The sequence below is a fragment of the Chiroxiphia lanceolata genome, chromosome 5 (assembly GCF_009829145.1).
Source record: "Chiroxiphia lanceolata isolate bChiLan1 chromosome 5, bChiLan1.pri, whole genome shotgun sequence".
NCBI lineage: Eukaryota > Metazoa > Chordata > Aves > Passeriformes > Pipridae > Chiroxiphia > Chiroxiphia lanceolata.
Window position 1 is genome coordinate 50,247,406 of NC_045641.1, and position 25,741 is coordinate 50,273,146.

Consider the following 25,741-nt stretch of genomic DNA (forward strand, 5'->3'; position numbering starts at 1 on the left):
AAAGGACATTTCAAGCTCACTTCTGCTTAAGAGCAGCTGTTGGGTGGGATGAAAAGGGCTCAGAGAAAGAGGGCAGGTGGGAGGTGGTGGTAACGTTCATCTTTATTAGGTAACAGATGCTCAGGAGCCCTGGAACAGGATTTTCAGACAGGAGATATGTTCCCTGGGGAACCTCCCCACCACCAGTTGCATCTTGTATCACAAAGTATCCCTACTCTGAATTCCATGAGGATAAATAGACTTTCTTCACATCATCCATAAAACAATTTTCTCCCACCCACAAACAAAAAAGTTACAGTATATACACACACATGTAAAAAAAGTCGTAGGGACAGATGGGCAGCAAATTTATAAACAGTGTAGAAAAAACAGGGCAAAGATCCGTCACCCTGGAGGGGGCAGAAAAGTATGAGCCATGCTAGGATCCTCCGTGGATCATGCTGTTTGCTACTGGGGTTTCAGCCCAGCAGTCTCCCAGCTCCCCAGCCAGTATTTCCTGCAGCCCAGCCCCCAGGGCTCAGACCACCGTTAGTGACCAAGTGGCACCTCAGCATCACTGCTTTCCCAAGGCCTTGCTTCCCATTTTACTAAAGCACAAAACTTCCCACGTGTTACACACAGACCCAGAGAAATGCAAAATAACTCAGAGGTTGCCACAGGCAAGGAGTTTCTGTATTTCAGGGAAAAAACATGACCAGGAAGACAGCGTGAGAACCACTGAAGAGGACAAAAATCAGGAGGAGGCAATCCACCTCCCAGAATAGGATCACTGATAAGCCGGGGAACTTGGGAATGGGCAATCAAAACGTGTACAAACCCAAGAGCTCTTATGCATACCTAGGATACCTGCTCGAAGCTGAAGTTGCTGCCACCAGAGCATCCTCTACACTCAAAGACACTCTTGAGAGCAACCTCTTCCCCTCAAACAATGAGCTCCCCTCCAACCACCAACCCTGGGAAGCAAGGAACCCCCCTGCCTGCCAGCAGGACAAGAAGCTCAGGCTGCCAGCCATTGCAGCTGGGTGTCTACCAGCTATTCCCCACATAAAGTGGGGGAGGGAGGGAAACATCATCTGGTCCCTGCACTTTTGTCTGCAGCTACAGATCACGATCACTGGGAACAGGCTTTGCTGGGAGACAGGTTTCTCCTGGCCCCAGTTTCCATCTTCATGAAGCCAGGCAACTCCAGGACTAGCATTACCTGTGCTCAATTCCTGTAGCACATGAAATGCCCCTCACAGATGCCAAAAGACCCTGTGCAAAGTGAGACCACAAGCCCCTATCTTTTTCCTCTCATTTTGAAGGAGCTCAAGCTCTCACACCCCTATACAAAAGCTGGATACATGTAAAAGCTTCTTACAAAACAGTGCAAGTTCTGATTTTGCAGGAGTTGGGCAGTACAGGCCTGATTGGGACAGGATGGGTTTGGACTGCTGAATCTAAATGTTTCTACCTGCTAACATGGAGAACACACTGACGATAACACAGGGAAAAACAGCAATGCCCGCTTGTCAAAGGCTGGTTTTCACATTTGCACGTGTCAGAGGGCAACCGCTTTGCACTTCTTTGGAGAGGTGCAACAGGAAAGGCAGAGAGAAAGAGGGCAAACCGTTCTCTCCCTGTCCCAAATCCACCTCCCCCTCTTGGAAAGTCACAGGCAATTCAACACCTGCAAGTCAAACTGCTCAGAATAGCAATGGTAACAAAGCTGGGAGACTTGCACCCTGAACCAGTGCTTCCCAGATTCTGCAGGAGCTGTTGAGCAGTTGGAAAAGGTAAGGAGAAACACCTGAAGACAAATTCTGGGACTGGGAGTTGAGTAAAATAAAAAACTGTTTCTAAAAATTGTTTCTGCATCAACAAAAAGGCACCAGAGAAGCATTCACCCTTCACACCAATGCAGGGCACGGCCCGTCCACCTCTGCTGCCACCCAGCATCAGATGACCGGGGATGCCAAGGCTTTCTACCAGGCTTTGCTTGTTGTAGGCTGCTACAAACCCACCCCCTGCCAAAAACTGGAGGCAGCTATCAATCACAGGAAAAGACGCATGAAGCAGAGAGGAAGGGAAATCTGCTGCATTGTTCCCTATGTTTTTGTAAAGCCATGAACACTCCTATAAAAAAACCTGTATAAAAACTGTAGAGAAATTTGCTGGGCAGTACTGGCCCCAAGCGATACTCCCAGAGCACCTAGGTAAGTTGGGTATAGGGGGCTTCAGTTTCCTGACACACAACTCTAGGAAAGTTGGTGCCTTCCCCTCTCTTTTGGGAACATCCTCAAGCCCCAGCAGCCCTGTGGGACAAGGCTTGAGCAGATCCTCTGCCCTCCCCAAAGACTTCTTTCTGCAGAGGTGTTTGGGAAGAGAATAAAATACCCCTGAGGACAGACACAGGATGTGCCACTTCTCTATGCCTTGGGCTTGTGAGCTTCTCCCCAAAGCAGGAATGGGAAATCAGTGTCAGGACAGAGCTTCCCAACAGCCGCAGGCAAGGTGACAAAAACCACAACTAGACAGATTCCTGCTGCAGTGCCTGAGAACAAGCAAGGAAGCTAATAAAGCTAAACCTGGGGCAAATTTAGAAAAAAAACAAACCCAAAACCCTCCCTCCCCCTCCCACCCCATCACAATCCCACCAGCACAGCCCTAGCCTAGCACTTTTTTTAAGCTCCAGAAGGGAAGTCCAGGCTGATGGTCAACCAAGCTGTCTTTGTACAAGGCGGCCCCAAGACAGCATTAGGAGGCAGCAATGGCCGTGCCCCCGCTCAGCTTGACAATCATCTGCTGGCAGTCATTGCAGGAGCGCTTGTCCCCCACTTTCTCCAGGGTCCGGGCGGCCTCAGCCAGCAGGACGGCTCGCTGGCCCGGGGAGGAGAGGAAGGAGAGGGGAAGATGGCGGCAGGCCAACAGGATGGCTGTGGCTCTCTCCCTTTGGCCCGGCAGTGTGTCCAGTTCACCTATGTGCAAACAGGAGAGAGGAAGTTCATAACAGAGCTACCACCTGCATGACAAAACCCCACCATGCAGGCCCTCAACTGGTACCAGTGAGCACAGGCATCTCTGGCCGGCAATCCCTGGCTGAGCCAAGAGTGAGGGCCACTCCGAGGACCCCCAGGCCACTCCTATAGGCTAGCAGAATAGAATAGTCTGAGCTGGAGTCAGGTAGGGGCTGTCAGTCATGTCTTCTACAGATAGTTCCTTTCACTTCACTTCCTAGGGCTCACCCCAGCATTGGTACACACATTTGCCCATTCCCCTTACACCCTCACAAGGGATTTAATAACCAGCACCATATCTTTTGGCTCTTCCCTTTAGGATCCCAGCTTCTGCCTTTGCACTGCCTGCCCCAAACCCCAGACTGCCAAGTTTTGTGTATGTATAGCTGCATGAAGGCAAATGTTTTCCAGTCTGTTCACTGACACCTCCAGCCCAGGGCTTAGTCGGCTTGTAGAGAGCATGGCAGAAGCATCGCCCTGAGCCACAGGCTGATGGGAGCTCATTATCCTGACACAGAAGACACTGCAGCTTGCACCTATGCCCCCACACCTTGCCCAAGTGCTGCCCCCTCCCCGCCCCACAGGCAGTGGGTCGGTGCCCAGGCCCCAAGGCTGACCTTGCTTGCTGCTCTGGGGCGTGCGTCGCCTCAGGCTGTGCTCCAGCAGCTGGTGGGTGCGGGTAGGGCTGGCACCTGCCATCAGGCGCACGGTGGCCTCGTGGAGAAAGACCTGGAAGGGAAGGCAGGATGGAGGATGAGAGGTAGGGACAATGCTGTGGCTGAACATGTGTCATTCCTCAGCCACTGCATTTTGAGAGCAGAGCACTGACACCTTGACAACAACAGAGACCCACTTCCACACTCCTCCCTCATGTTTCCACCTGTCTCTGGGGAATTTGCAGGTCAAGGAAACCAAGAGGAGGGGAGGGGAAAAAAAAAGAAAAAGAAAAAAAAAAAGATCTGACCCCAGGTTGCTAGTGCAGCACTTTGATAACAGCATCAAACTTTGAAATCCAGAGTTTGGACAAAACCAGGACAATTCGCTTGTTAAAGTATTAGACTGTACATCCTCTACTGAGGCTTAATACTAGATAAACTGAACAGAAGAGGAAAAACCCCCAGAGAAGCAGTTGGGACTCTGCAGATGCAGAAGGCATCTGACCCTCCGGCTACTCAGCAGAGCCAACACAGCCAAGGAAGTCTCCTTCCACACTCCCCCGAGGGACAGAGCCAGTCTGAAGCTGCCTTAAGGGACAGGATACCATAGTATTTGTTTGGCAATACACATGTGCTGATGGTTTTCTATGTAGAACCTAAAGCAGACACTTCCCCACATGCACTGAACACCCATGGGAACCTCCCTCATCACCTCATCAAGAGAAAGTATGGAGGCTGCTGGTGGCAGAGCATCCCACCCCAAGTGTCCAAACCCCTCAAGCCCGCATACACCTATATGTTTCCATGGCTTCCCTTCAACTCTTGGGACGGGCTATAGCTAAGCCAGAGTGGGCAAGAGAGGCATCACCTTGCGGTAGGCGGGTCTGAAGCTGTGGGCCAGCTTGCGCAGGCTGCCGAGGTCGCGCTGGAAGCCCGTCAGCTCGGGGGCTGAGGCGTGGTAGGTCTCACCCAGCGCCTGGCTGGCATTCGCCTGCTTCTGCCACAGGCTGGTACGGAGAGAGAGCAGCAAGTCACAGGCCAGCAGCTGGATCATCTGCAAGAGCCAGGGTGCCCAGGCACACACACTTAGTAACACATACCATTAGGCGAGGAACAAACTACATGGCTGCTGACACGGCCCATGGGAAGGCAGCCACAGCATCTCCTGCCCACCTGGGGGGCTCCCCAGCCCTCCCCACCACATCACCTCACCACAGGGAGCAGGACTCAGCCGTTTGTTCAAGCAGCATGTCTCGATCGAGAGGTCAAGACAGTATGTGCCAAGGGGATATTGTGCCAACGTTATATGCCCTTGCCAGCACCTTCTGCTGGGATCAATGCTAACGAGTCCAAACTGATCCCATGGGAACACAGACTTCTGCAAAGGCTTTCCTGCCCAAATGGCAATGCTAACTGTGGGAAACAGCAAAGACAGCCTTGCTACTTGCAGAGAAAAGAGGTAGTCTTGGCACATGGCAGCTGCCCAAACCCCTTTTCCCCGTCTGCTGCTGCCCCCTAGCACTGCTCACGGCTCTGGGAGGGCTCTGCCCATGCTGCCGAACAGAGAGTGCCTCTGTACTGCACTGCAGAAACATTGCACAGTCACTGCCACAACATGCAATGCAACTACAATGCACTACAGCTGCCACCCAGGAGAAACGGAGGGGACCAGAAACACGTCCCATACACCATGGAGGGAAGTTCTAGCTTTAGGTAAACCTGGAAAGAAGAGAAACAAACCCCACACAAACTCAAGTAGCAGAGCACAGTTGCACTTTTGTGACAGAGGGTTCAAACGCTTTAAGTGCTGCCTGAAACAGAGCAGACCCAGCTTACTGAGGTCCTGCTTTACAGGTGTCAGGAACTTGACCTGGAGGACAGAGATGGATACTTTCTATCTATCTTGGACCAAATTTAAACTGGTCAAAGCACCAGAAAGGGGTGACAGCTACTGGCATGAGAGGAGCAAGAGCTGAGACCATGCCCAGGGAGATGACATTGTACTTGCAGCTCTGCTCCCCCATACAGCAGAAGCAGAACAATTTCAATACCCTTTGTGAGGAAAGAGAAGAAATCTCCCCTCTACCCCCATGATACACAGGATAGATGGAGAACACAGATACAAAAGGGAAGTGGCACACCTGCAGCAAGACCAATCTTACAACCACAACAGACCATGTGTTATCCCAGGGCTTATAGATCTTACATTGTTGAGGACTGTGCTAGAGATGCTGCCGCTCATGTTGAGGCTGTTCCATAAGTGACTGCTGGCCCTCTCACAGTGACCCAGGGAGTTCTGCTGTCCATCTGCCTTCCCAGACAGTGAGGCCTGCATGGCTTTACACACATAGAAGGTGGCTTTCACTAGGGCATTCCTGAAAGAGAAAGAGCATGCTGCTTTCAAGCAGTACCATGTCGTGCTGTCACAGCATCAGCTTTCACTCTCCCATCTTCAAGAGCAGAGATATCATCATTCCTTAGACAGAAAAGATGGCAATGGTTCCTCACCTACAAAGACTGTACAGAGAAATGCAATAAAAGAGAGGAAGCTGGCAAAGATGCTGTAGTGCAAAAGAACAGAGCTGGTGACACCAGCCTTTCCATCAGCATGTCAGTTTTGTGGTTTGGTTTTGGAAGGTGGGAGGCTGTGCAATTAGAACAAATCCACAAGACATCCCTAAAGAAGTACTTCTGACACTTCCAGTCCACAGCTCTAATATCAGTCTGCAAGCCTTGACCTACACACGAACTGCTGAGCACATTGGCACTTGCAGAGCACAAGAGACGTGCAGCTCCAGAGCACAGGTAGGTGTAATCCTACAGAACAGCATGAAGAAAAGGAGTCATCCCTGTTTAGAAGGAGCAGTGGTTTGGAAAGCACACAAGGCCTACGCACTCTGACATCTCCAGGGATTTTGGCATGCGTTCCACTTCTGCAAAATGTGACCTCACAGCTGCATCATCCCCTCGGAGCCAACCGATTGCCATCGCCACCGCTGCTGACCACCATCGGCACACCACGTCGGGACCTGCAAAACAGAGTCATGACCTGCAGCCTAGGAGAGGACACCTGGCTCCCTCCCTCTAGGAGAAGCAGGCAGGTATCACGTGCCCTTGCCAGTGCCTTCCACTGGGATTGATGCTAAAGAGCCCAACCTAATCCCACAGGAATGCAGCCATCCATGTGAACGCTGAAATGTGTTGCAGGAACACAAAGGCTTGGCAGCAGGCAAACACCCTACATCTGACAGCAAGCAGAGTTTGGGATGGCCTGTTTGTATCTTGTCAACAAGAACTTAGCTCGTCAACTTGTCTAGAAACCAGCTGACTTTCTTCCTGACAATGATCTCCACTCACCACCCCAAATTAACAACAGCTCCACTCATATATACCAAGCTTTGGCACTAATCACCATCAAGACAGTAAATCAAGTTCCCTATATAATTTCCTCCATTATTTAACATGCCTTCAAAAAGTTCCAAAAGTTACTCTGACCTGCTATTCAATTCCATGACAGTATTGATCCAAATATAGACTTCCCTTTATACCAAAAAATAATCCCTAAAAAAAAGAATTATCTAGTTTTCCTTCTATTTTTGCTCTACACATTTCAGGTACAGCATAATTAGTCTGTGTCTAAAGCTGCACCAGCATCCCGGTGAGCTGCCAGGTGCTGTCTGTACCAACACCAAGCAAGACAAATGCTCCAGCAGCCTGCTACCAGCTCAGCCCAGATGAGCACATGTCTCAGAGGAATTCTACAGCCCTTGTTGTCTCATTAAATATAATGTGACCAAGGGACCAAACCAAGCACCTCCCAGTATATGCCCAGAGTTTGCCTACAGCAGAAGCTGCAGGTCTCTGGAGATTGAGGAATACACCTGACAGCCACTGTGAAAGTAAGGGCAACCTGGTTCAATAGGTAATTAAGTAGAAAAAACCCCTTCCTGTACCTCAACTGCAATGTTGCTATGTTTGTTTATATGCTCCACCCTTCCTCTCGCTTTGCATTGCCAGGAGCGAGCTCTCAGGTGAGGGCACAAGGTTCAGCTTGGAAATAAAATATTGCCCAACAATACAGATAACAGCAGTCCCACCTGGGCACTCAGCATTACAACACACAGCCAAATTTACAAGCCTTCTTAATCATACTCTTCCAGTCTGAGTGTACCACACTGGTATGCAATCAAGCCTCACTCCACAGACTGCATTTCTCCTTGCCTGGGGTTTGAGGGATGGTAAGGAGAGGGAATTGATATCAGCAGTAGATTCTGCAGTGGGGAGAACTTCAGTTCTGCCAGACTTACCCAGGGCAGACTTGAGTACAGAATTGCTGGCAAAGGGCGGGGCTCCACTTCCCATGGAGTCCAAGAAAGAGTTGAGCAATTTCAGGTACTCCATGGCACCTGAGAACTCACTGAAACAAGAAGCAAGGCAGACCTTAGCTATGCTGTCAAACAAGAGATGCCAAGGCATTACTCATTGGTCACAAGGCATATTTAAACAATGCAGCCCCATTAAGCCCACAGAAAGTTCAAGCTCTACAAGTAACACAACACTGCTGGACTGAAGAGACCACCCCGTAAGTGGAAGTGCATAGTGCAATGCTCCACAAAGGGCAGCCTCACACCTCCTCTTGCAAGGAGACCAGCGCAGAACTAGGTTCAACCCCAAGAGTCTCGCCTCAAACACAGACCTATGCTACAAGTTGATTACAAGTTCCTTTTCAACCACTGCCTCCAAAAGAGGCCAAACTACACTTCTGTGATTGCATATTTGCATATATGCAAATAGGTATGACTGCAAATGACAACATGTTCATAGCAATGGTCAGAGAAAGTAGCATATGCAGCAACAACCTAATTTCCTGGGACAGGCTAGAGATGAAGATCTTAAGCTCCCACCCCTAGAGGGGGGCAAAAAGGCTTGCTGTATTACTACAGCTAGACATTCCCACGAGGAGACAGGACTCCCACAAGTATAGTGACAATCCACACCCCTTATACAAATCTGCTACCTTCTCTCATCAACAGCAGCACTGGATCACAAGCATTTGCACTGTGCAAGCAATTACACCGAACTGCGTTCTCTACTAGGAAACAGACATGAGATTGAAAAAAACCCCAAAGCTAAATGTACAACATTTTCCCTACACAGGTGGGGAAACTGGGCTATCTTCCCATCTGAGGTTTTCACCCACACTTTCTGGGGACAACAGGATCCTTACACAGCTTCCTATGTATTTATGTAGCATTTGCCTAGCACCAGCATATCTGGAGAGCAGCTAGAAATAGTGCTGAATTACTAGCAAAGGGTGGGCTTCCACCTCCCATGGAGCCCAAGAGAAAGTTGGACATGGTTCAGTACAAAAAGCTGCTCTGTTTCCCACCTATTGTCCCCTTTCATTTGGTCACAGAGCTTAGAGGCAATGACAATTTCAGCCATCATCATCTTTCCTCCTCTTGCCATGCATCTGTTTGATTCTTCACTGCTGGCAAATACAGCACTTCAGTCTGGAGAACACTCTTGGATAAGGTAGCAAGCTGGTGGGTTCACTCTCTGACAAGACAGACTTTCATGCTCTAAAAGCCCTGGATGTACATCCTGGTCTACAGAAGAGGTAGGTGCACACTAATTTTAGTGCTCCTGAACATTAAAGTTTGTCACAGCAGAGAAAAAGCCACTCATCCAGTTGAAGAATTAACCAGCACTATGCCAGCTAAGACCGAAAATCCCCACCACACCTTGGTTCCCCCTGCTTTCAGAAGTTTTTATCAAAAGAGGCAGAGCTGACTCTTGTAATAAGCTGCGGTGGCCAGACTTATGTTGTCATTCCAAGCCTATAACAAGGACTAACCACCAGCGCTCAGTCATCGGTCACGAGCTCTGCCCCAGAGTCTGCTGCTGCAGCCAGCAGTCCCAGTGTGCCACATATACTCACCACGACTCCTCCTCCTCTTGTCCTGCTGTTTCTTTCCTAGTCTGAGGCTTCACGAGGGAATCCACCGCTCGCTCTAGCAGGTTCTCACAGAACGCCTGATGGACTTGTGCGATAGGATCCGCTAGAGAAGGATCAAACCAAACCATTTCACTTGCATACAGCCATAGACACCTCTCAATACAACCAAAATGAAGAATCAAAAGTAGGAGCAAGAGAAAAAGCAGTAGAGGGAAATTCTTGAGTAATTAATGCAGTGATTTCTAAAGACTAAGTGGATTAAAGGGATAAAAAGGCTCTGAAAACTTATAATGTTGCAGCCTTTGGCCAAACATTGCTCTGACACTTCAGCCACTCAGCAAAACAGTGAGGACACTGCTCTGTGGAGGATAAACCCTGGTCACTCCAAAGTCACCCCCCAGACATCTGGGGTCACATCCAGGTTGTGTTCCAGCATATAAAGAGGACAATGCAGTGCAGTATACATAGGGGAGCAAGTCAGCTCCTGTAGGCTGAGGAGAGATCTCTCAGCTCCACACCCCCTCCGGCCCATCAAAACCATAAGCAGGGCGGACATATAAAGGTGTTCTCTCAAATACAACACCCACTTTTGTCCCAGATAAAAGAGTGGAGAGATTGCCAGGCTCAAAGCACTGGGAAGGCCACACACTCAGGACAAGCAGCTCTCACCAGGGTTCCTTTGGGTGCAGTACAGGCTCTCCTTCGCAGCCGACTTCACCGTCCAGCTTCGCTCCACAAAAAATTTCTGTCCCAGGGGGTGGCACAGCCAACGCAATGAGTCAGGAATGGCACTACGCTCTGAGCTGCACAGGCTTTGAGCCTGGCTTAGAAAGTAGCTCTGGGGAAAGGAGAAGCTGACTGAGAACAGCATCCAGGGAAGAGTCGCACCACCAAGGACAAAGATCATATTATAATTACAGCTCATATCATAACTGCAAGTCATATTATAATTGTACTGATAGCAGATGCCCTGAGCTACAGCAATGCCAGTTTCCTGGCTTTTCTAGAGTTCTTCTTGGAGGTGTGATGGGAGAGGAGAAGACAACTCACCGCTAGGAAGCCAAGCTTGCCTCCACAGCGGGTTTTCAAGCCAACTGCAGCAGTCAGGTGGATTTCTGCCATTGTGCTGGGTGGGATCTTTTCTTCTGCACACTCAGCCAGATTCACAGCACACAAGGCCATGTGCAAGCCTGAGTAAGCTGAGCTGGAGGGAAGTTTACCTGCACCAGAAAGAGGAAGAAAAAGTGTTAACTTTTAATCAGTAGTACCAGCTAGTAAATACTACCATAATTTTTTAGGGCTACTATCCTAAAGAAACAACAAGAACCTGCTGATGGGAGCAGCTTGCAACATCGTAAGCCAACTTTGTATTCAGACAACAGAACAACCGCAACCAAGTCTTCCCTCCACAGATATTAAAGACTGGCATCCACAGCCTCAATTCCACAAGAAAGCTCTGTATAGCTAAGCCAGTTAGGATAAAATCATCAGCAAACTTTATCTCACTGTATTCATCACTATCTTAAAACCCTTTGCAGTCTACACCTGTACCTACACAGATAATATTTAAGGACAAGTACACCATGCCCTGGTGTCATGGTGACAATTCACAAAGAATGATTAGCTTAGATTTCTGATCTGCTAGAAGCTTACTGACATTACAAACTGCTTTGCCAAGGAAATGGCAAAAACAACCATTTGCAAGGAACATTCAAGCACTTCCTCAGTCCATGTGCACACACCCAGGATTTCAAAGCACATCAACACCAAATGGCAACCTAAACTGTACACAGCTTCAGGAATTTCAATTCTTCCAGCAATTAACCCCAGCCCCTGCTTCCACCTCACGTTCCCAAGTGACAGTGATAAAACAAACCTTTAACAGCAGCAAAAAGTGACTGGACTCAATCAACTGCTGCTTGGGAAAGACTATCAGCTACCTCTGCAAACTCAGGAAAACATAATTTGAGATGCTGCTGTTGCTTCAGCTGTTCTTACGGAGTTTTTTGATTGCATGAATCTGTCCTGTTTCAGTAAGTGGCTCCTGAAATTTGTCAGGCTAATTTCCAACAGCAGCCATCCCAGAAGAGAGGCTGTAGTGCTCTCCCTGTATCCCCCAGGATCAGCTCAGTCTTGTCATTCAGCAAAACTAGACAGCATATTTGCCACCTCTGCTCCTACCTGTTATGTGGAGCTGATGGAGCTTGTGATACGCTAGAGCCGCATCCCGAGCGCTGGTCTTGGCCTCGTCCTCGAAGCCTGCAGTGGCCTCCCTCGCCCGCCACTGATGAGAAGTCCTCTTCAGCAGCCACCGCACCAGCGCCAGCTTCTGCAGGCTGTAGCGGATCACGTTCCAGGACAGGCTACAGGCCAAGTCCAGGCGGGAAGCTGGCAGTGCTCGACCAAGTACTGACAGGCAAGTCTGCAGGTTTGATGCAGCTGCAGCAAAATCGCCCTGCAAATAACACAGCAAAAAGTTCAACAACAAAAATCACCATTACAGAGACACTTTGAGACCTCCTCAGCATTGAGAGCAAGATAAACTGACGTGCAAGCCAGGACAAGATCTTTAGCAGAGGGACGTCATCATAGAGCCAGAAAACATAATGGCAGTTTACACCATCTTGAAATTTGGCACTGAACATATCCTTCCACACATGGTTCTGGTCCTGCACTGCCTGTGAGACACACTAATACTAAGTGAAAGAAGGTTCTTCCCTTCTCAAACAACATGGAAGTTTTGGGGTCCCCATATCAAAAGCCAAATGTTGCCCCAACAATGGTGAGGACTTCCAAGAGGTTGGAGGACAGCACACAGACCAGCACAGCAGAGGCCAGCCCCTGGACAAAACCCAAGATATTGCTGCCAAAAACTGATACAAGATGCAGTAGCTAGGAACAAGGACAGAAGTTAGGAGCCTCTTCCAATGCTGGCATCTATGCCTCACTAACTTAGGTTGAGTGAGGACAGCAATCTGCTCAGGACAACCTAGCAACAGCTTCTCTGAAATCAGACAGGATAGTCCACTCAAGGAATACCACGCTCTTGCAAGTGCCAAGCCACTGCCTCACTAGGCAACATTTACCCAAAATCCCATCTAAAAGATGCATTTGATGCAAAACAATGAGTCAACTTTACCCGTGCCAGATCCAGGTCCGCTTGCTTGCGATGCCTCCAGAAGGTGACCGACGACCTTGAGTGTAGCCGGGTCACTGGCTCTCCATGCACAAGTAGCTTTATGAACACACTCAGTACAATCACTCCATTCACAAGCCACAGGATTAGCGTGGGCATCATCCAGCCAAACCAACCAGCTGCGTCTACAATGGACATCCAAAAGGAAAGTTAAAAGCTAATCTGGACACCAAAAGCTTGGCAACATAATGAGCACAGACCAAGGAGGATGTCCTGCTATGCTTGCCACATGTTTAATCAGCTTTTGCAAAGATTGCATTTCAAATCAGGAAGCACCTGTATCAACAGCTCTTCATCCAAACTCCAAGTCACATTTCCAACTAAATGGTTATTTTTAGAAGAATGATGTATAAAAAACTGAATCAGCGCTTAGTTTCCCCAGAGTATGTCTTCTGATTTTTCTGTAAGATACACTCACAGGTACTCAATACTTTAGTGTCATTTTTTGATCTTAATAAAATTTACAAAGCAACACTGAGGAAGCATATTTACCAGTCAGGAAAATGACCCCACACCTACAGCATCCCCTGCCCTCCCCTATGAATTTTATGGAATAAGTGTATCAAACAAGCCAGTTGCAAGAGCCCATAGCAACAGTGTAATAACACTTCATTATTAAGTTACAAAATCAGTTACCTTAAAAACAAACAGAAAGGGAACATGCCTCAAAGACTGGTGAGGACAGGAGGATGCTCCTTACCCTGAACTACTTTAAAGGGTCTACCCTGAAAGCCCAGGTTGCTGGGCTACAAATGGGTGCTACCTCAACCTCACCACACTGAGCCATGGCTGGTTTTATGCAAGAAGAACGCTGGATACGGATGGGAACTGGAACCAGATCCAAGCTGGCTCTCCTCCCACACCCAGCCCAGCAGTTACTACTCTCCCCACCCACTAAGCAAAGGTCATACAACTCCCTGAACACACAAACCCATCCTACTGAACCACAGCAACCGTCCACCTTGTGACCCGCAGCGGTCACAGCTGGAGGTGACCTTTAGGGAGACCACCTAAGGCTGGACACTTTCTGTGGTCCAAACTATTCTAGTTCATTACCTGACTCAATAGTCAGCACATTTCTGCCAGAGCTGTGGCGCACCAAACTGTCAGACTCCGGAGTTCCTCGGATGTCCAGGAGGGATGTCAGCGGATTGAAGGAAAGGCAAAGGAATGTGAGAGCACAGAGGAGTATTCGAGAGCGATCCACCATACCAAGTGCCACAGGAGGAGAGTCAGGTTCATCTTTAACCTTCAAATGAATAGGAATGGAGAAAAAAGAGGAGAAAACAAACTGCTTACCATTCTGTACCACAAGAAGCATTTATGCCAAGGGAAGGGTAGGGAAGAAGGAGAAACAGAACACATTTTAAAATTTGCTTTTGAGCTCAAGATCAGCAAGAACTCCAGTAAAGCTTTTCATAGCTTAGTAAGATAAGGCTAAAATATTTGAATGCCTTCAACTTCCTCCCGCTACCAGTCATTTCAGTTATTAACTGGATCCTTGGTTTAGGCTAAGATTAACCTTTGCTATCCTTACCTTTTTGTGGATCTCCCAGAAGACCCACTTCTTCTGTGATATCCACAAAACAAACTTGTAAACCAAAGACAGCTAACAGCTTTCTGTTACTGTGATTACTTATGGTCTCATTAACCACAGCTGATGTCATCATCTATTTCCAAGTTCTCCTGCTTTACTCACTGGACATTCATATCCTGGAAAGTCATGGGCAACTTGGGTCATGAACAAGCACTGTAAGTCCACAAAGACTGTACAGGGGCTGAAGGATAAGTACAGTTCTTCTTGTAGCTAAGGTAAGGCTCAGGTAATACAGCTCAGGAAGCAGTTGCAATCATTTAAGAAAAGATAAAACACAGAGATGCACCTTCCTCACCTTACAAAGGATCTGTGAGCCCTACAGATAGACCTGCTTGCCAGATGTCTGCTGGTTCCACTCTTGAGAATAAGGAGATTTTAAATTCTGGCCCTTATGTATCCCTGAAGTAGATGGCTTAAATTTAACAACTGAAGTCATAAATACCTTTGCATAATCAAGAAGAGGGCTTCCTGGCTCTGAATCAATGGAATAGGGAGAGAAGCCAGCCTGGGATCCCGAATCAGAGGCTGGAGGAGACATCAGCAGCAAATTCTGGTTGAAGTCATCTGTCTTCAGATCTACATCGTTGTCAACTAGACTGCTTAGGTCAATGCCCTTCAAGAGCTCTGCAAAAATCAGAGTGCATTATGTATGTGTTTTTCCATCCTGAATTCTGTCAGTATCTCTCAGATTTGCTCTGTCACCTGGAGTAACACTGGCCACTATCAATGCAACTTCTGTCAAGGATAAGAGACTGCAAGATACATTCTACATTCATGCTGACTGCCTCCCCCCTCCTGCACAGCCTCCACAACTTACTGTTCTTTTGGTTAGCCAGCTTCAGGACCATGTTCTCCTGTCGCAGCTTATGGTTGGCCTGTTGTAGGTATTTAATGTAGTCAATGGCTTTTCTCAGGACTCCAGACTTGTGCATCTGCAAGGAATTAAGACATACAAAAAGCAGTTTATATAAAGAGAATCAAAGGGTCACTCCTGCTTGTAGGGATACCACAACCCTTTGTATCGTGTGGTGATAGAAAAGGGAGTAAAGGACCTCTCAGCAACTGCAAAGGAACTAATAGCAGGGCATGCTCTGTGGGCAAGGTGTCGAACATACACAAGGACTGAGGTTTCTCAAAGATCTTATAAAATAGTACAATGGAAACAGATTAACATCCAAATTATAAGAGTTCACATCTATGTTTCAGCCAGAAATGGTCCTTTGAAAGTACCATAGTTTGTAAATGAAGTGGCTGTCTTCTGGGATAGAACAAGCTGCTGTCTGTTGACCATCGTTCACTGCCTAATTCTGAGAATATTTCCCTCCTTGCCTCACTGCCTTGGACATCCACATAAAAACACTTGCTTCCAGCAGCAGTGGACAAGTTTATCTTGTAAACACAAGCTGAAAGTACCATGAAGCCACTGCACATGACCCATGTTTTTAAAAACATTAAGCTTCCAATTCTACCCAGCAACAGGAGGTGACTTCACTAGTGCACTTATTTGTAGAGAGATCACAGAAGTATCAAGAATACCACTGCCCGCTACGCCAGCATGAGGTAAAGCAAATAGGACAACCCTGAGCACATGGCGTAAGAAAGCTTCCAATAATTGAGCAAGCAGGAGTTTTTACTGCTTAATGTCTAAAGGAAATAAATCGGAAAGCTCTGTAAACCCTCATCCCTACTGCAGTCACATGGAAAAGGAAACTTACATTAAGCAAGATCTGGTTTGGCAGAGTTATCAAAACATCCATTTGGATATTCTACCTATTTTAAGTTAGACCTAACATAAGAACAAATGCATAAGGTATAGCTTATTTTCAAGAAACAGTACCACTAGCACAGTAAAATTAGTATTTTACAGGTGACCTTTCCTGAATACAATTATCAAGCTTCCCATCACACAAGTGTTTCTCATCAGTGTTATCCCAATACAAGTGTGCACACTACTTACAGTTGCATGTACCCAAATACTTCATTTGGTAGAGCAACAAGCACCTTCGAAGACAAAGTATTTATTATACCAGATTTGCTCTTATCCCCCATCTTTACCTTGGCATCTGTGCCCATGACAAGGTCCTTCAGCTCAATGATTTTGTCATTTATGGATGACCGGTAACGCTTTTCAATGATGTTGTGAGTTGTTCTCCTCTCTCCTTCTTTAGGTGGTTCAGGTTGCTTGACACCCCCGGGAACTTGTTTGATAGGCACCTTTTCTTGTCCCACCATCACTGGCATTGTGGTCAAAATGGTCCCATTGCTCCCAACGAGGGTCTACAAAGACCACGCGTAACAAGTGTCAAGAGCAATCAGCCAATTTAGATAAGGTTTATGATGGCAAAAGAAAAAGGAGTAAACAAAAGACGAATCAGGAAACATTTGTACAGCTCAGAAAAGATGTGAGATGCCAATTTCCTTCTGTCTTTCTTAGGCGGCACGAGCACTGGCACAGCATCACAGGAAAAATCTGTCACTCTGGCTCCCACACTAGTCACTGTGGAATAAGAACATCTTTTGTTCTCCAGGAATATCAACACTTCTGCCAATACTGTGCTCTGTTCATCCACTTAAATAGAGAAATGGACCGAGATTCCTCTTTGTTCCTACAATCCTTACAATCCAAGTGTCCAAATCCACCTTTTCTGTGGACAAATTAAGTCAGTAAAACAGCAACAGGCTACACTACTTCCAAACTAGTAATGACAACGTTAGAAAGGATTCTATTATGGAAAAACAACCTTGGCTTGACCAATGCAGTTGGATTTGAATTTGATTAAATGAAGAAAAAAAAATCCATAAGCTATAAAAATGCCTTAAGATGAGGAACTAAGACAACGAGTGATATATAGCGGCACGAAAAGCTCAGACTTGGACACCCATCTACAGACCATCTACACCAAATTAAGCAGTGTGTACTCAGAGTTGAAGTATGATGAATCCCATTAGAACAGTTGCACAGACAGGATTCTAGGACAGTTGGAGTAAAAGAAAGTTTAAACTACTTAATCCAGCAAAGTAAGATTGAGAAAGATACATGTATTCTCTGAAGTACACCAAGGATCAAGGAAGTGGCTATGGAGAAGAAGAGTTTTTTCTGTCGAAAGACAAACATAATAATAACAACTAGCCATGAGCAACTTCAGGAACAATTTCAACTCTGAAACAGTCTTCTAATTGGGATATCAGAAAAATAATTTTGTTTCAAGTAGGAACTTGACAAATAAGTGAATTTAAGTCTTAAACCTCTCCTTGGCTTATTTCCACCAAATTTCAATGTGTTCAAACATGTCTCAGATAGACAAAACCACGTAAGCCTCACCTTTGTGTGAAAACATCATCTAAAAGCAAGTAGGTTAATTGAAGGTTTTAGCCTGGCTGCTAACAAGTACGTAAGAAGCCTACCATGCTATTGCAAAAGAAATCAAAATCTAAGCCCAAGTTTATCTCCCCCAGTAAGTATTTGTACAGAGATATCTGTTCAAAATGTACAAGACTGTAATAAATGTTTCTTTGGGGGCATAAGTTTCTCAAAGTGGAAGCCATGAGGCACAGAGGCCATGAAGCACAGTTGCCATCTCCAATGATTATAACGAATCCTCACCACAAACGCCCTCTGAAAAGTAGCTTAATTAGTTGTCACATTCAGTATACTACTATTAGACACTACTGAGAGGCAAAAGAAAGTTCCACAGGTACTCTGAGCAAGTTAGCTTTCAGTTTCAAGTTAAAAACCAGACAGAGTTTTTAGGTCATATTCCTCTCCTTGTAATACCAGAAAAAGGTAAACAGAAATGTGCCCTTGGTCTTTGCTTACTGGCCATGGGAGGCTGCCAAGCAGTATAATCTGTGTGTTTAGCCTTGGCAGAAACAGGGTATTACTTGCTCTGGACGTGTCTAGAACAGCCCTCAAAACCCCTTCTGTCTGCACTACTGCAGAATGCTAAACCTCAAATCTCTTACTTAACAGGAAAGGACTTCAGTGAGGAGAGGGAGGGAAGAACATCCATATAGTACCTGCAGAGCTGTGGTCTGAATGGGAGCAGTGAGTGCTGTCAGCGCTGGGTTCTGTACTGCAGCCATAACAGGATTACCATCTGTTTTCAGGGTTGTCAGGACAAGGGAATCCGTTTTTATGATCTGAGGTTGGACCAGAACCTAGGTTGAAAAGAGTTACAGGTGAAGGGGTGAGCATGCATTTCCCTGCTGATCTCAGTAGCCAGAGGTAAAGCACTGGCAGAGTTGCAGTTACTTTACAACTCAGTGAATGGCAAAAGAGCAGAGTGAGTATTTCTTTCCTTGCAGCCTGCATCACCTAAATGCTTTTGGTCGCCCCTAATGCAAACTCTGACAATGAGACAGTCTGGACAGCACTGGAGGGAGGGGAGCAGAGGAACCACCAGGACATTGGTTTGCAAATCAGTCACCAGAAGTAAACAAGTATGTAAAAACACAAAAGAGCTGACGGAAAAGTTGCCTTCCCCTCTCCAATTACACCTATAATTAGCTCCCTATATTAACTGGCTGAGTACTCAGAGTCTAACACAGCTAGGGCAGTCTGCTTTGGGAAATACTCATAGTAGCTTCCCCCCTAGAGTTTCACCAAAGGGATCTGTACCATAAACATCAAGCAGATCAAAATCAACTGTTATTTTGCCATAACACAGCTTGCTCTTATTTCTTCCAAATACCTCGCTAACTCTCAGAGAACATGACAGATGGCAGAGTACAACTGAATCAGAGCAACTTTGTCATATCAGGTCCCCTAGACAAACATTTTTAATACAAAGATGCACTAAGTCAAAAAAATCTTGTGTATGTTTTAATACAAAATCACATGACACTGTAGCAATAAAAAGACAAAAAAAAAGTGACAGAAGAATTGGAAGAACACATTCCAGTACTGAGCAGTCCTTATACGTGTGGTAGAGGTGGTGGACTTGCAAAGAAGTAGGTAAAAGTCAAAGAAAGCTTGTTCAAGTAAGGTTTCCAATCCAGTTTGGCAGTACCAAGTTCCAAAAATTACTTTAGACCACATTTAGTTAAGCCAGTGTTTTAGTGAAAACAGTTTCTGAACACTGCTCACTACCCGAAGTCACATCACAGCTTGCAACAGGGACTCTCACGCATGACCTGCACGAAGTAAAATGCTTCTGGGATACAGGCTGGCTAGAAATACCTCTCACATTTAAAAAATATTGCGCAAAGGCAAACCTAGACAGGACTGCCAGCACTACGAGTTTCACCTCCTCTCCCCTGGCAAGCCAGGAAACCAGACCTGCAAAAGCACTTTCTTCTTCTGCTGTATCCCTGTATCATTCCACACTTATACTTACCGGAACTTGCTGGACCTGTGGAGCAGCAACTGTCTGGACCGTGGCCGGTGCTAATGTCTGGATGGTGCCGTTGGCAGCCTGTGTCAGCACTCGCTGGGCCTGCACGGTCTGCACTTGCTGCTGGATGGTAACTGGCTGAACCTGGGAGGATGTCACCAGGCTCTGGACTTGAGGCTGGAGAACTGAAAAATAGAAGAGGTGTCAGAAACAGCCCAGAGATAAGTCTCCCTTTTGGAGCCTGCAAATGCTTCTAGCATCACTCCTCTTCTTCCCAGAGCTTCTTAGTAGGCAGCATTCATCAAACTCATTCCACATGTTGGGAAGCTCCTTTGGTGCCTCCTGCAAGAGGACACTGCACCTAGAAGAGCAGCTTTCCAGGAGGCACAGAGGATCAGCTAAGAGAAAATAAAGCCAAAGCCCTTTGATCTGACAGCACAGTGGCATTATGCTGTACATCCAACTTACACTTTCCTGCTCCCTGATTTTGGTGGACCAAAGGATCCTATTTGTCACGTAGAGAATCAACACTTACTAAAGAGGATCAAGTCAACTGGCATTCACAAATGAAGATCCAGTCATCAGTAAATACCCCTACAGGTGTCTCTGCTCAATGCAAGTACTGCACTCAGGAGTTTGGTAGATAAAATGTGCCTTCAATCCAGATTGCCATGTGGGACAGACTGGATCTGCCCAGTGCACCCATCAGTGGGAGGACAGGGTTGCCAACAACTATGTTTTAAGACATACTTTTCTCAAGCCTCCCAAGAGTGACAGGGAAGAGGCCATAACAGAGGAGAACAGCAAGATAACTATGGCAAGAGGCCACACAAAACCACTTAAGATCTCATTTATGACAATTTTCCATGCTCCCCAACTCCAAAGCCACACAGGCAGAAGGGACACCTCACAGGCAGCATCACAAGAAAAGGATCGTCAGGCTTGTCGTGGCTGAGGATGTGTTAGAGTTTGAACACTAACGCATTTATTGCAAGTGCACCAGGCACACCCATAGCCTGAACATCCCAAAATCCTGAGTGCACCAGGCACACCTGTAGCCTGAGCACCACAAGCACTACCTTGGAAACTTGTGGCCGCGTTCTGGTAGATGACCGGCTGCTGGATAATCCTGGTCTGGGGAGCAGAGCTGAACGTTGGTGTAATCATGACGGCCTGCTGCTGGAGCTGAGGCTGGAGCGAGGGCCGGGGCTGAAGGAGAGGGGCTGAGCGTGAAGGCGCTGGAGGTGTCGTCTGCGCCGCTTTGACTGGCAGGCTCTGGAGCTGGGGGGACGCAGGCGGCTGAGGAAAGGTTTGGAGCTGTGCCTGGCTGTATGACCGCTGCAACTGCGGCTCCAGGGTCCCACTGCTACTGCCACCGCTGCTGCTGCTGCCACCCTGGAAGGTGCTGCACAAGGGATCCGAAAACAGATCTGGAAAATCTCCTGCTTGGTTACTGACAAACTGCAGCATCTCTGTGAAACAGAAGAAAATTTGTTCAACGTTATTTTATTGCCCACATACTTTTGACACTTGCCATTGTATCAGGACTGGAATGATGGGGTGTGTGCATGGAAGGAAGCTCTGGGTCCTTCAGAACTTTCAGAGAACACAGCGCACTAACCTAACACCTCCAGAGAGAGACCAAGAGGTGGCCAGTAGCACACCACTGCTGCTGCCATTCAGGGGGGAGAAGTAGGACTCTCTTACACCAGCTTCCCAGACAACAAAATGCAAGCACAGACTAGAACTTAAAGCCATCTTCAACATATAACTAAAACACTGCTCTTACTCCTTCAGTCTAAATCTTGCAGAAGGAAGAAACTAAGCGCCTGAACAATTCCACCACTAACCACTCTCCTACACAACTTTTAAGGAGCTTTCATCCCTCCTGCCCCACTAAGAATCTGCAAAACGAAGAAACAGGATAAGAATTCATTTTAACTTTATTTTAGTTGCAAGGATACAAGAAACTGGGGAAAAAACACTAAAGGAAACAACACTTTATAAAGCTGTAGCAGAAATGCATGTATGTGTTTAAAATACCAGAATAACTTTTTCCTCTTGGTTTTCTGCTTGCACTCACTGCACAGCAGCTTCTCTCCAGCCCACCTTCTCCAGGATTTTATCAGCCCACATCAAAAGGCTCCTACTTCAATGCTATAGCTCTTACCCACAGAGGAGAAAATTTCACAACCAAAAGCTCATTGTTCATAAGCAGAGCTTCCTCTTCCACACTAATCCAATTATGCCCCTTAAGCTACCTGAATGCTTTCCCTGATCTGTGTGCAGGCAGTGGCACAAGGAGCCAGACATCCTCCTCCATCCCAGCATCTGCCCCTGCTGCATTGGCTTTTCCACAGTTTTCTAAAAGTCCTATTTATTTTTTTCTGGAAGTAGGAAAAAAAGGAGGGAACCCACAAACCTAAGAGAGAGTTTATAAGAAAATAATAAATAAGGGTTTAGGAAGCAGAAAACAGATCTCTGATTTATAGGAAAAAATGTGGTAAAGTGCTCCTTACACCAGGACCTTTCTCATCCGCAAACCCAAAGGACATTGCTGCTGTGGTTTATGAAGCAGGTTTGAAGCAGTAAACTTTTCACAAGAAGTTCCTATGGAGGCTGTCCCAGCAATAAGATGGCTATTAATTTGCCTCTCCAAAATGCCACCCACACATTATCCAATTAATTTGTCCAACACTCCTTCAGCTGAAACAGAGCAAAGGGATGGATCCTCCTCCAAGCTTCTTGCTCCCTCAACACAGGTTTCAACATATTTCTATGATACTATTACTCTTTCCTTCCAATAGCAATCCCTCCACACCCTGACAAACATTTAAGCACTGACCATGACACTTCTCTTAAGAACTCAGGTCTGTTGGATGGAGGAGCCTGAGAGGCAAAGCGTCCTCCTGACCTATTCATCACCTGACACTGAACTGGGGACACACAGTTCCCTCAGCATGAGGCAGCAGCCACCCTCAGGGACCAGCTGGACCAAACCCTTGTCTCTACTTTTCACTATATTAATGAAAGATTTTTTTTTTTTAATGCATTCCCTCAGCTGGCTTTAATAAAACATTACCAGAGCAAGGAGGGCTGTTACAAGATTAACACTTAGGCATAACATTTACATGGATATGAAATAGCTCTTCACCCTCCAACTGACTGCAGCTAAATAAACCTCAACGTGATAAAAAACTACTTCTCAAACTCTTGATTTGATGGTACTGCTATTTCGCTATCAGGCAGCACTACTGCAAGTGGGGGATAAACATAAATCAGATGAGATTTTAGTAAATTCCAGCATAAGAACCAAATTTCAACCACTGAGTTTTAAATAACATTGTGTTCATTGCAGTAGATTTAATATCTTATTAAAAAAACTACTCCTGCTCTCACAAGCTAAACTACATCTTTATTACAGACTTAACTTGGGCTAAATGCAAAAAGTCCAAAGATTAATTTTAAAGAATTAAGACTATGAGGGAATCAAACCCACCTCTTTTAAAGGGCCCAAGAACTTTCCTAGTAACAACACACAAAAAATATAATGCAGAAGAAACAGCCAACATCCAAAATCTAAACCTTTGCCTTTTAAAATGCCTTTAGTGTCTACACTCACTGTGAGAAACCTCAGCTGCTTCTGAAGGACCAATCATCAGTGATAAACACAGTGTTACCAGAGCACCAGCACCCTTTGTGCTGGAGAGGTCTGGGCCCCTAAAGCAGAGTGACATGTTACTGCAGAAACTATCCTGGCCCAGCCCAAGGCTAAAAAATGTCAACAAGGTATTACAAAACCAAGCCCACCAAGGGCTTCTGTTGCTTTCATTAACCCAGGGACTGAATACCCGGCAGAAAGGCAAGGGCTGGGCTTCAGCTGCCTCTTCCGGGCAGTGGCTCAGCTCTCCAGCACACAGGCTGCTCTTCCTCACGCTCCTGGAGACACTGTGCTTTGAGAAATGAAAAGTGGCAGAGATTCCAACCTCAACAGAAATAACCCCTCTGCCCTGAACCCTGACATGCTTCACACCCAAGACCAACTCAAACCTCATGCTCCGGTGTTACCCAGCAGCATCCTGCCAACAGGAAGGTGCCCATGGTTGGTGGAGGAGTTTGTGATGGGGTAGGAGGCAGAGCCTTCAGGCTCAGCACTGGGACCCTCTGACCACCCTTGCTACGACCCCTGTGTGTGGGGACAGATCCCACAGCAGTCGCGCATCTACCACAGAAAATCAAAATCCACATAAGAGGCAGTGAGGGGTCCCTCAGCCTGAATGGGAGAGGTACACCAACAAGACGACTTAAAAAACAAATGAAAATCTTTGCAAAATTTCAAACCCTGAGACAAATCCATGTTGGAGTACAAAAAAAAAGCAGGATTGTCATATACCTTCCCCCCACCTTCCCCCAGGAAAATCCACCCCTGGAGCCGGGGAGGAAAGTGAAGCTCATTTTCTTAAGTTACTCATCGCTCTGAATCACACCTCCCCAGGCACACCTCAGTTCAGAGCCATCTCTGGGTTCATCAATTCGCCTCTGTTTCTGTATGCAACCTGAGAACTCATTACATGGTGCTTAAACAACAGCAAACACTACCTTGGATGAGCACCATCAACCTTTATGACCAATAACTAAGCCCCTTGCACTTTCATAAGGTATGTTCTTCTTTTATATATGACAAAGGAAAAATGGGGTATAAATTTTGCCCCAAGCTACACTGCAAATCGATGTCAATTAGAAATCTAAAAGCACTGGTATTATTTTATCTCCCAGTGGCTAAACAAGGATGTTTTGGACACTCCCGCCCCCAAAGCTGAGCTCTGTTTGGGATTACAGCCCAGCAGAGCAGTGAACTGAGCCAGGACCCTGTCTCCAGCCTATAGCATAGACCGCACAGAGAAATGACATTTTAAATAGGTTTTCAGGAGCTGCTTGGTGTCACCAAAAATACGTATAAAATAGCGTCATACACAGGCGCTTCGTTTTGCTGCACTTCGGCAGAAAACAGCGATTTTCTCACGGGTCTGAACTGTGCCAGCGACGCGGTGAAGTTTTAAGATGACAGTGAAAAAAGGGAAATTTAAGCAGTTAGGGCTGTTTCGGTGCCGGAGGGCTTGGAGGCTCGGCCTCCCACAGCCACTAGTCGCGGCACAGCTCCGGCCATCGTTTAGCACCTACTTTGAGAGAGCGAGGAAACACGAGTGGAACGTGGACTGCGCCGTTTGCCCCGTGGGTCTGCGGTAGGAACAGAGGGACATGCCAAGTACTTTCTGTCGACCCCTTCCCGGGCCGGCCACGGGTGGGAAGACCTCCACGTCCACACCGGCTCCTTGCGGCTACCACATCTTTCTCGCCTGCCTCAGGCGTGGGTCAGCCCCACGGAAGTTTCCCAGAAGCGCTCCCCAGGCAGGGCCGGCCGTGGGCTGCCCGCGCCACTCAGGGACACACGCGTGGCCGCTCGACAGGCGAGCGCTGCCCGACGAGACGCGCCCCACACCCCCGCCTGCCCCACCCAGGACAGGGGATCCCCGCTCGCACGGGAAGCCCATCCCGCGTGGGAAGCGCACCCCACGCAGAGGTGCCAAGCCAGGGCGGCCACTCTGTGCTCCCACTCCGTGCTCGGGGACACACACACACACCCCACGCAACACGATCCAAGAACCACCCCACCCACGCGTCCTGCCCCCTCGGGCGGCACCGGCAGCCCCGGGCCCGCGGGGAGACACAAGCGCGCCCCCCACCACGCATGGGGAGCCCACGGGCGCAGCCCCACCACCCCCGCCCGTTCCCGCGGCGCCCACCGTCGATGTCGCCCAGGGTGAGCTCGTCGCCCAGCTCGGTCAGGGTCTCCATGCTCTCGGCGGCCAGCTCGCCGCCCTCCATGGCGCAGGGCCCGCCGCCGCCGCCGCCCCGGGTGCTCAGGCGGACGCTGCTGCTGCTGCTGTCGCTGCCGGCGGGCGCCACCGACCCCGCGCCATCTTGGGCAGCCCCGGCGGCCCCG

The 25,741-nt window shown here is 47.5% G+C and overlaps 1 protein-coding gene across 1 annotated transcript; it reads right to left on the bottom strand.

Annotated features, from left to right (window-relative positions):
- Positions 1-84: 84 nt before the first annotated feature.
- On the bottom strand, positions 85-25,724 carry SREBF2 (sterol regulatory element binding transcription factor 2). Its single transcript, XM_032688153.1, has 19 exons — positions 25,542-25,724; positions 20,817-21,209; positions 19,741-19,922; positions 18,422-18,562; positions 16,460-16,681; positions 15,222-15,336; positions 14,847-15,028; positions 13,864-14,056; positions 12,751-12,932; positions 11,793-12,066; positions 10,662-10,831; positions 10,281-10,449; positions 9,594-9,714; positions 7,960-8,069; positions 6,549-6,681; positions 5,859-6,027; positions 4,521-4,706; positions 3,614-3,725; positions 85-2,957 (listed from the first exon to the last, which is right to left on the bottom strand). The coding sequence occupies exons 1-19, from the start codon at positions 25,621-25,623 to the stop codon at positions 2,737-2,739; spliced, it is 3,357 nt and encodes a 1,118-aa protein (XP_032544044.1). The 5' UTR covers positions 25,624-25,724; the 3' UTR covers positions 85-2,736.
- Positions 25,725-25,741: the final 17 nt, after the last annotated feature.